Source organism: Podarcis vaucheri, assembly GCF_965113315.1.
Source record: "Podarcis vaucheri genome assembly, chromosome: 2".
Classification (NCBI taxonomy): domain Eukaryota; kingdom Metazoa; phylum Chordata; class Lepidosauria; order Squamata; family Lacertidae; genus Podarcis; species Podarcis vaucheri.
In genome coordinates, this window is record NC_138760.1 from 110,319,941 (window position 1) to 110,337,477 (window position 17,537).

The 17,537-nt window shown below is 44.8% G+C and overlaps 1 protein-coding gene across 3 annotated transcripts in view; it reads right to left on the minus strand.

Annotated features, from left to right (window-relative positions):
• PXK (PX domain containing serine/threonine kinase like) overlaps positions 1 to 16,952 on the minus strand; it is a 47,767-nt gene extending 30,815 nt beyond the window's left edge. Inside the window, exons 1-3 of one of the 3 annotated variants that reach the window (XM_082210919.1) lie at positions 16,633 to 16,952; positions 4,708 to 4,758; positions 3,124 to 3,171 (exon numbers count right to left, since the gene is read on the minus strand). In XM_082210919.1, the coding sequence (XP_082067045.1) occupies positions 3,124 to 3,171; positions 4,708 to 4,758; positions 16,633 to 16,734 (201 nt within the window). In that variant the 5' untranslated portion in view covers positions 16,735 to 16,952. The remainder of the gene's footprint in view (positions 1 to 3,123; positions 3,172 to 4,707; positions 4,759 to 16,632) is intronic. The other 2 variants (XM_082210917.1, XM_082210918.1) reach the window with 2 other exon arrangements.
• Between the last annotated feature and the right edge of the window lie 585 nt (positions 16,953 to 17,537).

A 17,537-nucleotide genomic window follows, 5' to 3' on the forward strand; every position in this document is an offset into this window, starting at 1 on the left:
ATTGCAAACATGCGCTGGATTATGGAGAAAGCTAGAGAGTTCCAGAAAGACATCTACTTCTGCTTCATTGACTATGCAAAAGCCTTTGACTGTGTCGACCACAGCAAACTATGGCTAGTTCTTAAAGAAATGGGAATGCCTGATCACCTCATCTGTCTCCTGAGAAATCTCTATGTGGGACAAGAAGCTACAGTTAGAACTGGATACGGAACAACTGATTGGTTCAAAATTGGGAAAGGAGTACGACAAGGCTGTATATTGTCTCCCTGCTTATTTAACTTATATGCAGAATTCATCATGCGAAAGGTTGGGCTGGATGAATCCCAAGCCGGAATTAAGATCGCCGGAAGAAATATCAACAACCTCAGATATGCAGATGACACAACCTTGATGGCAGAAAGTCAGGAGGAATTAAAGAACCTTTTAATGAGGGTGAAAGAGGAGAGCGCAAAATATGGTCTGAAGCTCAACATCAAAAAAACAAAGATCATAGCAACTGGTCCCATCACCTCCTGGCAAATAGAAGGGGAAGAAATGGAGGCAGTGAGAGATTTTATTTTCTTGGGCTCCATGATCACTGCAGATGGTGACAGCAGCCACGAAATTAAAAGACGCCTGCTCCTTGGGAGAAAAGCAATGACAAACTTAGACAGCATCTTAAAAAGTAGAGACATCACCTTGCTAACAAAGGTCCGTATAGTAAAAACTATGGTTTTCCCAGTAGTGATGTATGGAAGTGAAAGCTGGACCATAAAGAAGGCTGATCGCCGTAGAATTGATGCTTTTGAATTATGGTGCTGGAGGAGACTCTTGAGAGTCCCATGGACTGCAAGAAGATCAAACCTCTCCATTCTTAAGGAAATCAGCCCTGAGTGCTCACTGGAAGGACTGGTCATGAAGCTGAGGCTCCAATACTTTGGCCACCTCATGAGAAGAGAAGACTCCCTAGAAAAGACCCTGATGTTGGGAAAGACGGAGGGCACAAGGAGAAGGGAACGACAGAGGACGAGATGGTTGGATGGTGTTATCGAGGCTACCAGCATGAGTTTGAGCAGACTGCGGGAGGCAGTGGAAGACAGAAGTGCCTGGCGTGCTCTGGTCCATGGGGTCACGAAGAGTCGGACACGACTAAACAACTAATCAATAACAAAATGGATCAATGTACTGGCACTCGCTGCTCCAAAATCCTCACTTCCCCTGCTCTTGGCTATGGCATGCAAGACAGCAACACTTTGGCCTATCAGATCGTCTGAACCAGGGGCACAAGCTTCACTTCTCTCCAAACAAACCACACACCTGGGTATTGCCAACAGGACAAGCCAGGGTTTCGTTGTGCCCGGCGTGCTGCAGCCAGGAGAAAAGCAGGAACTCTGAGCAGCAGGCCTCAGCATACCGCTCACTCCCGTTAAACCACCGTTAAACATTAACTCTTGTTTAACAAAACGTGCAAACACACAGCATCCATTCACATATGCAAAAGTGACTTCACGAAACACACAGTAAAGATACGGTCAGGAGCTCGTCCTACACTCAAGTAGGACCCTGGCAGAGACACATGCCCGACTGGCATGCTCCCTCCCTCCTGGTCAATCGTTTGGGAGCTTCAAAAGCTTTCTTCAGCCCGAACATCACAGCGACCGATGCCAACAGACATCGGCACACTTAGGGATCCGCAGAGTCTTCGCAGCTTGCGTAAACAGACCTCAGCAACTCAGCATTTTGGCTAATCTACTTTATTTACATATAAACACACACGGAGCACTGCAACATGGCTCCCTCTCTCTCTAGTATCAGACGGCAAAGAGAAAGAACAAAGGACAATAGTCCCACTTCACGGAACACAGTAATACAAACATCCTGTCTCCGTCACTTCCCACTTTGTGGAGTCAAAACATATACCGTCATGTGATAGACAACAATCCCATGACTGCAATCATGGAGCAGGAATTCTAACAGATACTTGAGGAATTTGATCTTTGGGAATTCTCATATGAACTGTCCTGATCCACACTTCCAGGACTAATGCAAAGAACAAAAAACTTAGCTGTCCATTGGATAACACCAGCCCACTTTGCTGCTTCAGGCAAAACAGAAAGTGCTGCCCAGTGGTTGCTGCGGTCACCAGCACTGCCATACCTGCACCTATCACTTACCCTGCCGCCACTACCACCACCACCACCACTTGCCCACTCTGCTGCCTCCGCTGCTGGGGAAAAAACAGTGCTGCCATCGGCACCAATTTCGGGTGAGATCTTGGTGATTGGGGACCACGGAGATCCTGCCCAAAATCAGCACTTCTTCCCCCCTGCTGGCAGAGATGGCAAGGTGCCCACAGGGGCAGTGGCCCCACCCCACCTAATGGCTGTGCTGGCCCTGGATTTCACACTTCCCAAATTTCCAACATGCTTCTCGGCTCAAAAAAGTATCAAACGCTCTTTGAGATCCATATATTGAATATGACTTTGAAATGCAGATCTTGGTGCAGAGCTGCTTCTTCTTCTTTTGATGCAGATTAATGCAGAAAACATGTCAAAACAGATTTGTGGCTGAGACGAGCAGAAGTGACAGGGAACAGACACAGACTGAATTCTCTAGCCCTAAATTCCAAGTATAGTGGTACCTCAGGTTAAGTACTTAATTTGTTCCAGAGGTCAGTTCTTAACCTGAAACTGTACTTAACCTGAAGCACCACTTTAGCTAATGGGGTCTCCCGCTGCTGCTGCGCCGCTAGAGCACAATTTCTGTTCTCATCCTGAAGCAAAGTTCTTAACCTGAAGCATTATTTCTGGGTTAGCGGGGTCTGTAACCTGGAGCATATGTAACCCAAGGTACCACTGTAAAATAAAAATCAATCACACTGTGTGTCCAGGTCAGTTCTAAATGGTCTAGTCACTGAACTTCTGAAGGAGCACTTAGTCCAGGGGTCAGCAACCTTTTTCAGCCATGGGCCGGTCCACTGTCCCATCCGGAAGCAAAGTTCTTAACCCGAGGTACTATTTCTGGGTTAGCGGAGTCTGTAACCTGAAGTGTCTGTAACCTGAAGCGTCTGTAACCTGAAGCGTATGTAACCCAAGGTACCAGTGTAGTTTTCATACAGCAACAAAAAACAAACAAACCTCTTACCTGCAAACTAGTATTCAGCAAATCGAAGTCACTGTATCTTCTTATAATCTACAAAAGCAACACAGAATTAGTGCCGGTACCACACCTTCTAATACAACTGGGTATCGACAATCCCATTCTATAAAGCAGGTACAATTGTGGCAGGAGCCAGGATCACAAAGATGCAAAACCTCCAAGGAGAACTTGGGAAATCACTCTCTGGGCATGCTGCAATCACTCTATAGGAGCAAAGCATTGCTTCCATTCCATGTACACAAGTTTACTGGGGCTTGGGATGCCCCAGCGGCATGGATTTGTAGTGATCTTTCTTATATCTGGGCTTACATGAAAATAAATTGTCAGCAGAGGAACATAAATAAGAGCCTAAGTTTATTAAGGTTTCAATGTACAGGTGTTTCCCTTTTGAGTATTGCTGGCTTCTGTTTTAGGAAAAACAGATTGCCCTTTCCAGAAATATTCACATCATGGAATTTGGAATTTCAGGAGGGGCTCCATGCATTAAATGGTAAATCCGATTCTGGGTACAACAGCATTTCACAAAACCAACATTCATAGTGTGACCAACAGGCTTGTGTCTTCAAGCCCCTTGGAATGCACACATTAAGGAGTCACACCCAACCAGACTTCTCCAGCTTGCATACTTGGATGTTTAAGGATGCTCACCCAACGGCACATGCTAACAGTATGCAAGCAGACTGAAAGGAAGAAAAGAGTCATATAAGCTTTTTCAGCTTGCAAGTGGGAAATCTGGCACTTGCCCATGTCCTTCTAGGCCACACTTTTAGGGTCTCTCCCCTACATTTCTCTCTTCCTTCAGAAGAGATTTGAGTCGTCTCTGGTGCCTTCTATTCTAATAATAAATAATTATTATTATTTATTTATACCCCGCCCATCTGGCTGGGTTTCTCCAGCCACTCTGGGTGGTTCCCAACAGAATATTAAAAATAGAATCAAACACTAAAAGCTTCCCTAAACAGGGCTGCCTTCACATGTCTTCTAAAAGTCAGATACTTGTTTTTTTCCTTGACATCTGATGGGAGGGCATTCCACAGGGTGGGCGCCACCACCGAGAAGGCCCTCTGCCTGGTTCCCTGTAACCTCACTTCTCGGAGGGAGGGAACCGCTAGAAGGCCCTCAGTGCTGGACCTCAGCTGGCTGAGCGATGGGGGGGGTGGAGACGCTCCTTCAGGTACTTGCTCTCTGTGCTCGCAGCATACTTTAGTATTGACTGAAATGGGGTAGGTGTGGGAAATCAGTATGAGTTTGGCTCCTTTTTACAGTCTCATGAAGATGAAGAAAAAGAAGAAAGCATCACAGCGGTGCACTTTCAGGATCTAAACACTGATGCGTCTAATTTGAACCAACTGGGTGAGAGCAAAGAAGAATCTGCAGGCAGAAAAGAACATACAGGAACAATTCACCAAGCCCACATGCCGCTGGCATAGCTTCTTTCATTCAAAAAAAAAAAACTTGTGCGCAGAAGCATCTTGTCAGTGCTCAAATGACGAGGGAGAGTTTCGCTGTGTTCCCTGTAAAATCCAATTAACAAAATACATTTCCTTATGTCAGAGGTTAACAAGTTACCTGCCAACTGTTTTCCATGGAAATCCCTCTTTGCACACGAATGATGTATTCCTAGGAAGGAGAAGAAAACCCAATTAGAAAGCAGAGATTTGTCCATTTGAAACCTATGCATGCTTTTACGGTAATCTACATCTGCCCATTTGTTGTAAGACCACACTGCCCCCCCCCCCACGAACGATATCTTGTGACCTTTATGGTTTTTTCAAGGCTATGCAGAGCTCTGCATTTTGCTCTCTCTTCTCTGTGCTGCCCTTTCACCCCATCTGATTTATTTTGTTTCCCTCCATCGCATACACTTTTATGTTTTGCATTATGCCCCACTCGATGACGGCTGCACTCCTCTCTTGTCAAACAAACACTGAAAACAGCAAAACAAGAAACCAAGTCATCCAAACTATCTCAGCTACCGTCCTGCAGGAAGGGACCATGTTATTTCCGCCTTCTGTACCAGAATACCCCCACTAACTGGAGCTACGCAAGTATCTCTATGCTAATAGAGCACGATTTCTGTTCTCATCCTGAAGCAAAGTTCTTAACCCGAGGTACTATTTCTGGGTTAGTGGAGTCTGTAACCTGAAGCATATGTAACCTGAAGTGTATGTAACCTGAGGTACCACAGTACTCCGCTAACCCAGAAATAGTACCTCGGGTTAAGAACTTTGCTTTAGGATGAGAACAGAAATCACGAGGAGGAGGCGCAGCAGCAGCGGGAGGCCCCATTAGCTAAAGTGGTGCTTCAGGTTAAGAGCAGTTTCAGGTTAAGAATGGACCTCCGGAACGAAGTAAGTACTTAACCTGAGGTACCACTGTATAGTAATTTTTTGGGGAGTGGGTTTACTAGAAACGTCCACTTCCTGATTACCCTACTTCATTTCAGCAGTCTAATTCAGGAGGGAAAAGTAATTTTTCTCGCTGAGTAAATAGGCAGTCAGAAACCGTTCCTAATCTGCTGAAAATCAGCCAGGGATCTAGCAGTAGATTCCAATCTGCTTTCGGCCCACCCCTGCTGTACAACAGGCACACTTATCAGTAAACCAGCATATTTATGAAGCATACTCTTTCACAAGTGGAGGCAAGCTCCCACAAAGGTAGCCTCACGAACCGCATATCCCAGCTCATCCTATTCTTCCCTGCCCCTTCAGTCTTCCAAAGCATTCTAGTCTTCGTGACAGTCACCATGTTCAACCTCCCTGCTGCAAAGCAGCTGATCTGTTGTCTTGCACTCAGAGCTGGAGGAGGAGTCCAAGGCAGGAGCAAGACTGCCATACTGGCTAGTGTGGCATAACGGTTAGAGTGCTGGACTAGGGCCTGGGAGGTCGGGGTTCGAATCCCCACTCAGCCATGAAGCTGACTGGTGACCCTGGGCCAGCCATCATCTCTTAGCCTCACCTGCCTCACAGGACTGTTGTGAAGATGAATGGGGAGGAGGAGATCCTTGGGAGAAAAAGTAGAATAAATGCAATTAATCAATCAATTACTGTTGTGGCTTGAATTGGGGAGGGTGTTTTCCATGTTGTTTTTGTGTGTGAGAGTGAGTGAGAGAGAAAAATATGAAATATGAATTTTCACCAGTGGCGTAGCGTGGGTTGTCAGCACCCGGGGCAAGGCAAGTAATTTGCACCCCCTAACCCATGGATTTTAGCAGGGGGCAGAGAGCTGCAAGTACGAGTGCGCACCCCCTGTTTGCGCCCGGTGCGGCCGGCCCCCCCTGCACCCCCCACGCTACGCCACTGATTTTCACCTCTATAGTATAATCATTTTTTTTATATAAAAAGGTAAATTGCTTGGATACCTTTTAGGTAACAAGCAACTAATAAATTGAAGATTATTATTATTAATAATAATAATCCACACATGAGGAACTGCCAGTTTACATAGACTGGAGGCCTATTATGTAGTCTACTTAGGTAATGGTTTAATCCAGCTCTAGACTGCCTGGGTTAAAATTGCCTTATGCTTTGTTTTCTAATAAATACTGTACGTATTGTGCAAGAGATAATCCACATTCAGTTTCTGATTTCCACACGCTGAGGAAACACACTTTTATTCAGCTAGCTATCAATAGCTCTCTCGGGGCCACAATCTGCAAAGGTTAAAAACCAGGTTTTTACTGTATCCTACTGGAAGTGAAGCAGTAGCCCGCTGCATTGAAAGTAACAACAATGCCTTCAAGCCCTTGCTCACGCTGGCTGTAGGAACCGCTTATGGGAGCTGAAAGCCAACGGCCCCCCAACAAATAGAGTCAGAGCCACCAGAAAGAAAACCAGTTTTGCTTTCTGAAGCACACCATGCACACCAAGCATTGCCATTTACGTTGCTCAACTCTGGAGAAACTGGGAGTGGAGGGAGGGGGAGGAAAAAATATAAATTACCGGTAGAACGTACAAGAAGATGAAAATGAAAGAGTGTAAAATCCTGAACAGAAATAAACAGACAAGGTAGCCAATCCCGAAGCAGTACAGTGGTACCTCAGGTTAAGTACCTAATTCGTTCCAGAGGTCCGTACTTAACCTGAAACTGCTCTTAACCTGAAGCACCACTTTAGCTAATGGGGCCTCCTGCTGCATCGCTGGAGCATGATTTCTGTTCTTAACCTGAAGCAAAGTTCTTAATCTGAAGCACTATTTCTGGCTTAGTGGAGTGTGTAATGTGAAGTGTATGTAACCCGAGGTACCACTGTACAGTCATACCTCGGGTTAAATGTGCTTCAGGTTGAGCGCTTTCGGGTTGCGCTCAGCAGTGACCCAGAAGTAATGGAACGTGTTACTTCCGGGTTTCGCCGTTTGCGCATGCGCAGACGGTCAAAATGACGTCACGCACATGCGCAGAAGTGGCGAATCGCGACCCGCGCAGACGTGGGTTGCGTTTGCTTCTGGATGCGAACAGGGCTCCGGAACAGATCCCATTCGTATCCAGAGGTACTACTGTATGTCATAAAGAGGTATTCATTTATTTATTTCATTATATATGAATATATAGAGAGAGTGCTTGATTGTAAAAAATAATAAAATAAAATAAACCTCTGTGGTATGACAGTCTCTAAGTAGGTTTAAAAAAAAATGGTAAAGGACCCTTGGACAGTTAATTCCAGCCAAAGGCTCATCTTGCTTCAGGTTGAGAGAGCCGGCATTTGTCCACAGACAGCTTTCAAGGTCATGTGGCCAGCATGACTAAGCGGTTACTGGCACACGGAGCACCATGAAGGAAGCCAGAACGCACGAAAACGCTGTTTACCTTCCCGCCACAGCAGTACCTATTTATTTACTTGCACTGGTATGTTTTTGGACTGCTAGGTTGGCAGGAGTAGGGACAGAGCAACGGGAGCTCACCCCGTCGTGGGGATTCGAACCGCCAACCTTCCGATTGGCAAGCCCAAGAGGCTCAGTGGTTTAGACCACAGGGCCACCCGCTCCCTTAAAGTCTCGTAGACACACAGGAGATTCTAGCAGCAGAGCAGCAACCACATATACAGTGGTACCTCTGGTTATGTACTTAATTCGTTCTGGAGGTCCATTCTTAACCTGAAACTGTTCTTAACCTGAAGCACCACTTTAGCTCATGGGGCCTCCCGCTGCCGCCGCACCGCCAGAGCACAATTTCTGTTCTCATCCTGAAGCAAAGTTCTTAACCCGAGGTACTATTTCTGGGTTAGCGGAATCTGTAACCTGAAGTGTCTGTAACCTGAAGCGTCTGTAAGCCGAGGTACCACTGTATGCTCTTCTGCTCAAGGGTACAATTGGAAATTAATCACTGCACTCTCTTGACACAAATTTGCAGTTTACGCATATACCTCCAGTGCTTCACGCTTCAGGGTTGACGGTGGTGCACAGCTTCAGGACTCTAGGCTAGTAAAAAACCTCTCTTTCCCCTCTCCCCTTATTGACACTCATCTCCAAATGAACCCTGACACCAAAGCAGCTTTACTCCTGTGGGGCTTTGACACTGATACTGCTGATGTAATGACTGTAGAGAAGCAAAACAAACAAACACGCTCCCTCCACAGGGAAAAGTATTCACCCACAAAAGCAATGCTTCCCTCAGAACGCCAGCGGAACTTTAATATATGTAACCTGCAAAATCAGGAAATATTAAAGCATCTATTTACCATAATGTGCAGCAGTATAAACAATCATCATCGTTTGTGAGATAGTATCTGGAGCTCTGTCTTTGCTGCCTTGTTTGATCCCAAGCCAAATGCTCTCACAAAACCCAGGATGTTTTGGAACAGCAGAAATATTGCTTAAGCAACACACACACACACCCGCTTCAATATTTACAAAACTACAAGTACAGTTTCAACACTGCTGCAAGCCCAGAACATGAAACTGCCAAGATAGAAAGCGTTACATTGCCCAATAACGTCTGTGCTTGAAGGCACTACATTTTTAAGTATATAAAGTATGGTGGGAGGAATTCCCTTCCATTCCTCATGCACCCTCCACCATCACCTAGTGAACTCAAAACTCCCCAGTTGTGCACTTTTTATTCTGCCTGACCCCGGTTTCCATTTGGGGAAAACAAAATGCAGGTTTAGATGCTGTTCATTCCTGCCACACTGAAAATTCCTTTTTTTAAAAGCCCTATTTGGACTCATCAGTTTTTCAACTAAACCACAACTGGGTTGTATCCTAATCTAAAGTGGGTCACACCCACAGATTTTAATTTTTTTAGCTTGTTAAGGTATTTCATTTTGGTTTTTTTCAAAGAAGGAGAGTGACAGATGGAAAACAAGAGACTGTGTGTGCAGGAAAAAGGGAGGTGAAGAAAGAAGAGGAAAGGAAGAAACAGAAAGGTTGAAGAATACTGATATGTACTATTACTATAGCAAAATTAGTTTAGCCATAACTTTTTTGAGTAAGATATGCCACCGGCACACAAGCCTGAGGCCTTTTCTGGCTACAGTACCAATTTGTCAACCTGCCAGTAAAGTTGTGGGATAAATATATTACCAAGAATTCTTATAATTCCAAAAGGCCTCTGGATTCCAAATTCATATCTAGAATTTGCCTCTACTGGAACAACAGGCTTTTCTAATCCCTGCCACCACCCAAGTAATGAACAGCCCCCAGCTCCCCGCCCCCCAAAAAACCACACAGAAAAATACAAATCATTTGTTATACCACACCACCGGGTTCCACACATGCATATGGAAGCTGGGGGGGGGGACCTTTGGAAAGGAAAAAACAGATGGCAGGGAAAGAGTTAAGCATGCTTACTCCCCTCCCCTTCCCTGCTTTTGCACTCAGAAGAGGCCACTCCCAGAGATACTTTTCATTAAAGCTACATTTCACACCCTGCTTCCAGGCCAGGAAAGACACACACACACACACACACACACACACACACACACACACACACACACACCCCAAGGCAGCCTAGCTGACAATTAGGAAAAATAAAATACACACAGCAAAATGAAGCAACAATTTCCGAAACAGTGCAAGTCATGAAGCAGGTAAGTCAAAATGCTTTCCTACCAAAGGTCTTGATCAGCATTTTAAATTCCAGAAGGGAAACAGGCAAACAGACCCCCTCTTGGACAAAGTCATCCCAAAGAGCAAGAAGGGACACAACAGAGGAAAGGCCTTGTGATCAGCTGCCACACCTGACAAAGACAAGGGCACTCATAACAGGCACTTTCCTAATAAATAAGGCATGAGAGTGTGTATATGAGACAAAGTCAGGGGTCCTTCTTAATCTGACCTGCAGACAGTCAGGGAATCAGTGTCTTTTTACATGAGTAGAATGTGTCCTTTTATTTAAAATGCATCTCTGGATTATTTGTGGGGCATGCCTGGTGTTTTTACATGAGTAGAATGTGTGTTTTTATTTAAAATGCATCTTTGGGTTATTTGTGGGGCATAGGAATTCGTTCATTTCCCCCAAAAAATATAGTCCAGCCCACCACATGGTCTGATGGACAGTGGACCAGCCCATGGCTGAAAAAGGTTGCTGACCCCTGGACTAAGTGCTCCTTCAGAAGTTCAGTGACTAGACCATTTAGAACTGACCTGGACACACAGTGTGATTGATTTTTATTTTACAGTGGTACCTCGGGTTACATACGCTTCAGGTTACAGACTCCGCTAACCCAGAAATAATGCTTCAGGTTAAGCACTTTGCTTCAGAATGAGAACAGAAATTGTGCTCTGGCGGCGCGGCAGCAGCAGGAGGCCCCATTAGCTAAAGTGGTGCTTCAGGTTAAGAACAGTTTCAGGTTAAGTACAGACCTCCAGAACAAATTAAGTACTTAACCTGAGGTACCACTGTATTTTCTTTGTGTACTGCCCTTCATCCAGAGATCACAGGGCCGTTTCGCAACATAAAAATACAAAATGAGGACACAAAATACAACATAAAAACAAAAACAAACCAGTATTTCCCTTCTCGCAAACACATTTAAAAGGCCACAGAATGTGAATCAACCCAATTAAGAATAAGAAAATGTATAATCTGCAACCCTCCATCATCCCCAACAAATGGCAATGCTGGCTGTGACCGATGGGAGTTGGAGTCCAACAACATCTGGAAGGCCTCTGGTTCCAACAGGTTACTGGCGCATGTACTGCAATAGTTAGATCTGCACTTCCCCCACTCAAAAAAAAAGGGCAGTGCTATTTACCATCCAAGTTGGGAAAGAGCAGTCCTGTTCTTTTTGACAACTTGAGAGTTAAGAAGCAGAGCTGGAATCCAAGGGCACTCCAAAATCTGCAAATTTCTGGGACTGTTTTGAGAGACGGATAACCCGCCCCAAGGGTAACAGGGCCAATCACCATCAACTATTCAGCCTTATCTGCGCTGAGCCTCTTCCAGCCCACTCAGGTAGTGTGTTGGAAAAGTAGGATATTTGGGAACAATTGATTTGGAGTGACTTCCGAACACCCTGAAGCATTGTGACATTTTCTCAGTGTTCTGTCTAGTCAAGAGGGCTAGAGCGGTGGTAAAGGGAAAATGTGATTTGCCTAATAATAATAATAATAATAATAATAATAATAATTTATTTGTACCCCGCCCATCTAGCTGGGTTTCCCCAGCCACTCTGGGCGGCTTCCACAGAGACCAAAAATACACTAAAATGTCACACATTAAAAACTTCCCTGAACAGCTTCAAGTTTCCTTGCTCCAGCTCAAGAGGATGTTACTTTAAAATGTTAATTTATAAAGGAAAATGCTTACATCAATGGACAGGACCCTACTTCTCACTCCAGATAACAGGAAACCCAATGAAACATTGTGGCAAACTACTAAGTACAGCTATGTATCATATTCTTTCTTAAAAAATACGTCAACACACTTTTTGCCTCCTTGTGCAACTGTTTCGTCTCTGCCTCCTAACGCATGAAACAGAAGTTTAAGAATGGCCAAATACAGCTCTGAAATCACTGAGAAAGCCCAGCAGGACGTTTGCTTCACAGTACACATGTGATTAAAAGAACAAACCTCTATTTGAACTTTCCTCAGTGTGCATTAACAAAACGGAAATGCAAAGATAAGGTTCACAAAATTGGTTTTTTCAACTCCCACATATGAAAGACACACTATTTGGCTGGGAAAACTGCTTTTAAATGTTTGTCAATGGGAAGCTAGACCTGACTCTCCCTTTGCCAATTTGAGCCAACCTCCACAAAGACCCATAGAAACCAAGGCAGAACGTCAAGACCACAAAAACCTTTGGGTTGCTTTTATGCCCTTTAGAATAAAAATAAATGTATCAGATATACAGTGGTACCTCGGGTTAAGTACTTAATTCATTCCGGAGGTCTGTTCTTAACCTGAAACTGTTCTTAATCTGAAGCACCACTTTAGCTAATAGGGCCTGCTGCTGCTGCCGCGCCGCCGGAGCACAATTTCTGTTCTCATCCTGAAGCAAAGTTCTTAACCCGAGGTACTATTTCTGGGTTAACGGAGTCCGTAACCTGAAGCGTATATAACCTAAAGCGTATGTAACCCGAGGTACCACTATACTTAATGGCAAGAACTACATAGCATGTGTATGTTTTAATAAAGTAGTCTACATAGCATGTGTATGTTTTAATAAAGTAGTCTTTTTAGAAGACAACCCAATCCACAACCCAGCAAAAGTCAAAACCTATTCTACAACTGAACCGTGACTCATCACCTAAAGTGTGGCCGATGTGAACTATATCCAGTTCATTTCAATGGAACTACATTAGCTTAAATCCACATTTTCTGGTTTATAATCTGTGGAGAGGTGGGAAGGAAGGAAGGAAGGAAGGAAGGAAGGAAGGAAGGAAGGAAGGAAGGAAGGACGGGCAGAGACGAAAAATATCCGCATGTCAACCAATGTCCCCACTGAAGTGAAATTACTAAATTCAGGTAGTCCAGTTTAGCCTACTAAATGAAGTAACACTAAATATGACTCCAACTATTTTGTTCGTGTTAACAAATGAAGATAATGTAACTTGGAAACCTCAAGGAAATACAGAAAATTGTTCAGTTTTCTTTAAACCTACTCCTGAACAGTAAGATAAGAGGAATTTCTTCTATCGTCATCATGCTAGTTGGGGAGTCAAGGCAACCAAGGGATACAAATTTGATGTGGTTTAATATAAAATCTGGTTTGTCAAGAAAATGCTGTGCAGGATTGTTAAAATATGTGAGCCATGTGACTTAAGACCACAAAAGGACCAGGCCTCACACATTTTCATTCATATACTTGCCCACACATGATATTTGTGCTTGTCATTTAAGGAGAACTCGCGGCCTGAAAAGAAAAACATAGTAGATTCTTTTCCAGTATAAAAATACCTTCCTAGTTTTGAGGCAATTGTTACTTCCCCGGTAATTTATGGGACCCTACTACTACAGGCTTGTAAATAGTTAGCAAAGTCTTCTTAAAATTGTGTTTGGAGGAGGGGTGGGATGATAGTTAGTGCAGGTAAGTTTCTGATTTCCTTACATTGTTCATGTCTTATTTGTAAACCTTGCTTTGTGTTACATGACCATGAAGGATAGGCAGGTCATAGCAATGAACGATACCAGAAGCTGCTGCACAGCAGTTTTGGAAGATAAACATTAAACAAGTCCAGGGCTAAAGCAAGTTTATTCCAATATGAGTCCTGCTTAGTCCCAAATCTCTATTCAAGGCCATGGCTACCCTTCTAGTCAACAGTTCTCAGTTCATTTGTTATGGGGTATAAACCATATAACAATTTCTCTCGTTACACACTTAGTAAGTGTTCCATATTCCCATAACTAGAGAACCCTGCTGCAAATATGCTTTATTTATAACTACACAGGCAGAGCAATGGGGAAGCAAATAGGCTCCTAAAGCAGGCAGCACAACTGTTGATCCTGAATTAGATTTCCAAAGAGAGCACTGAACCTCAAAGGTGATTTACCAGTAATCCAATCCACAGTTTTATCTTCTCTCAAAACCCAAACTGAAAACTCTTTTCTCACATTGCACCATGTGCACACACACAGAGTGAAGAATAATTGTGTCACCTGCCCTGTAAAAGGGCCCATTCAGAAAAATAATCCATCACCGAACAATCATTCTTGCGTATTATCATGCAATCAGTTTAATGAAGGGCGATCACAAAGCAGCAGCAACCCACAGACATTCAAACAACTTAAAACAAAGTATGTTCCATATAGTAAATAGTTGATAATAAGCTGCCTGCTCTTAGCCCCACTGCAAGTGACCAACAGTTGTTTCCTGGAAATAAAACTGTTCAGAGATCATAGTCAGATGAAGGCAAAAAAACCATGCATTTCTATGATTTCTTAGTATGATAAAAATCCATCTATAAGCTACAATTACCACACTGGCTAATCTAAGCATACCACAGCATGATGCACTTCATCTGACTATGCTCTCTGATCAGTTTTATTTCCAGGAAGAAACTTGTCAGTATCTAGGCTGTAATGGATCACAACATAAAGCAGGGTTGGGCTTTTAATGTTGTTTTTGCCCTTTACACTTGATAAATATAGGCATTATACCTGTGAATGCCAGGGGCAAACAAATGGTGACTGCTACTGCCTTCATATCCTGTTAAGACCTTCCCAGAGGCAGTCTGGATGAATGGTTTCAAGTTGGATGGAAGTGTTTTCTTTCAATGCAAAACCCAAGAAGTACCTCACACCAATCTAAATAACCTCAGTTCCCCATCATGCACTAACACCACCTTCCAATCTATCCCACCATGGCAATACCTGGCATTTTACATATTGTATTGTGCAGTAGGTATACTCTTAGTTGATTATTATTATTATGATGATTATTAATTACTTATAATTGGCAAGAGTGGTTTAGCTTTATTTTTAACTTTGTCATTATTTTGTAACACTACATGCAAAATGGGACTCTTGAATGTTGTCACGTGGTTCTGAACTGCTATAGAATGGCAGTGTGGTTTTTGCTATATGTTCTGTCATGTCTCTCGGTTTACAAACTGCCTTGAGTACAGCAGCGTTCATTAAGGAAGAAATGAAAATTAAAAGACAAACATTCACACTAACTCCGCACCTGAGCACATTATCTCACACCAATACAGTACTCCATTTTCTGGTCACAGCTGAAATCCACTTTAAAACAAAACACCCTCTTTCTTGAAAAACTCTTCCCTCCAATTCACAACAGTGCAATGACACTCTCCATTACTCTGCAGTCAGAAAAAATACACTCTGCACCTACTCAGGGGCACTGCCAACTATTCACACTTCACACTCTCTGGAGTTGTATTTTTCCGTAACATTTCACCCGACTATTCTTCTATCACAAAAACTCAAATCAGCCAGTGTACATGGCGTGTCCTTGCTTCCCATTTTATCTTCACCAAAAACAACAAAAAACCAGAGAGATAAGTTTGGGACAGTCCTCCTTCAGCCTCATCCAATGATGTTCGTGGCAGAGTTGAGACTCGAACCCAAGTCTCCCCAGTTCTCCTCCAGCCACTGTAACTCCTAAGCTCCACACTGTGTCTCCCAAGTCTGATCAGCACCCAAGGCCTTTCCTTGCTTGTTTTAACCCAGGCACCCCCAAACTCGGTCCTCCAGATGATTTGGGACTACAATTCCCATCATCCCTGACCACTGGTCCTGTTAGCTAGGGATGATGGGAGTTGTAGTCCCAAAACATCTGGAGGGCCGAGTTTGGGGATGCCTGTTTTAACCCATGCACCGCTGTACTCAAAAACCTTGGACTTTGTTGTTTTAACCCGTGTGCTCATCCTAAGTGCCTGTTCTATAGTTTCCCCATCTTTTCCATTTCCGTCTGCCGTTGCAACTGTTCCCTCGGTTTTAGGCACAATACAAAGTGAAACAAACGAATAAAAATTACCCCTCCCCCCAAAAAAAATCAGCAACCCTAGCAGTGACAACAGACCCCAAGGCTGACCCTTAGCACTAATAACAGCAGCTGCCAGTGGCGTAGCGTGGGGGGTGCAGGGGAGGGCCGGCCGCACCGGGCGCAACATCTGGGGGTTAGGGTTAGGGGGCGCAAATCCACGGGTTAGGGGGCGCAAATTACTTGCCTTGCCCCGGGTCCTGACAACCCACGCTACGCCACTGGCAGCTGCAGAAGAAGTAGTAGTAGAGTGGCTGGGGGCAACCCAGTCGGGTGGGCGGGGTGAAAATAATAATAATAATAATAACGATTTTAATTAAGACTTACTTTCCACCTATCCTCCACTTTCTCCCCCATCTCCCTCCCAAGCCCACGACGTGCAAAATCCTTCCTGGGGAGGAAGGGAGGCGGAGAGAGGCTCTTGCCACCTCGAAGGACCACTTAGCCCCAGGGCATGTTGCAGCCAGCAAACCCCCGCGACCCGCCGTCGAGCCCCCTTTCCCTTAGCCCCAGGCCCCCCCCCATCACAGCCGGGCTCTGCAGACGCCCCCCACCCACCCAGAGAACCCGGCCTGTGCGCCGACCCCCTTCTTCCTGCCCCAGCCGCATACCGTGTGCGAATGGAGGCTCTGGCTGGCCTCGATCACGGCTGTCAGCGGCGCCGTGTCGTCCAGCAGCACTTTGCCCGCCGCCGGCTTCTCCATGAAGGCCATGCCGAGCTGAAGGGGGGAGGACGGGGAAGAGAGAGCGGCGCCTCGCCCGCCAAGCCCCGAGGAGGATTTGCTGCCGCCGCCGCCGCTGCTGCTGGTGGTGGTGGTTCCGCCGTCAACACCGGAGCGAGCGCAGCCGGCCAGCGAGGCCTCCTCTGGGTCTTAAAGCCCGAAGGGCTCCCGGCCTCAGCAACTCCGGCCTGGAAAAAAAAAAAAAGAGGCTGGAGCGTTACGAAAAGAGGAGGAGGAAGAGGGAGAAGCGTGGCCAGGAGCCAGCCCCACCCCTTTCCCAGAAACCGCATCGGATCCGGTGCTACGACGCCGGTTGTAGGATTTGCTGCGCTTTAAACAACCCCCAACCATAGTGGAAACGGCCTCCCTCGTTGGAAGGCGCTCCTTCCTCCGAGGCTTTCCCAGTTGGATGGCCGTCTGCCAGGCAGTGGCGGGTTTATGTATAATAATAATAACAAAAACAAAACAAAACAAAAAAAGAACTTTTATTTGTATCCCGGCCGAGACCGGGCTCAGGGCGTCTAACATCAAATATAAACATGGATATAAAATCAAACAATAATTAAATCGCCTCTTAAAAACAAGTCAGGATAAAATTAAAATCAGAATTAGATGGCTTTCCGCAGGGTTTGGGTTGGGAAAGTAAATGCTCAAGTTAAAGAAGCTATAGCTTAGGGCCCTACTCTCTTGGGGACCCTAAAAAAAATTAAATGGTAAAAAATGTGTTTCTAAAGGAACTTTTGTTACTGCCAAATGCCAATGTGTTTGCATTATTAAGTTTGTTACGAATAAAA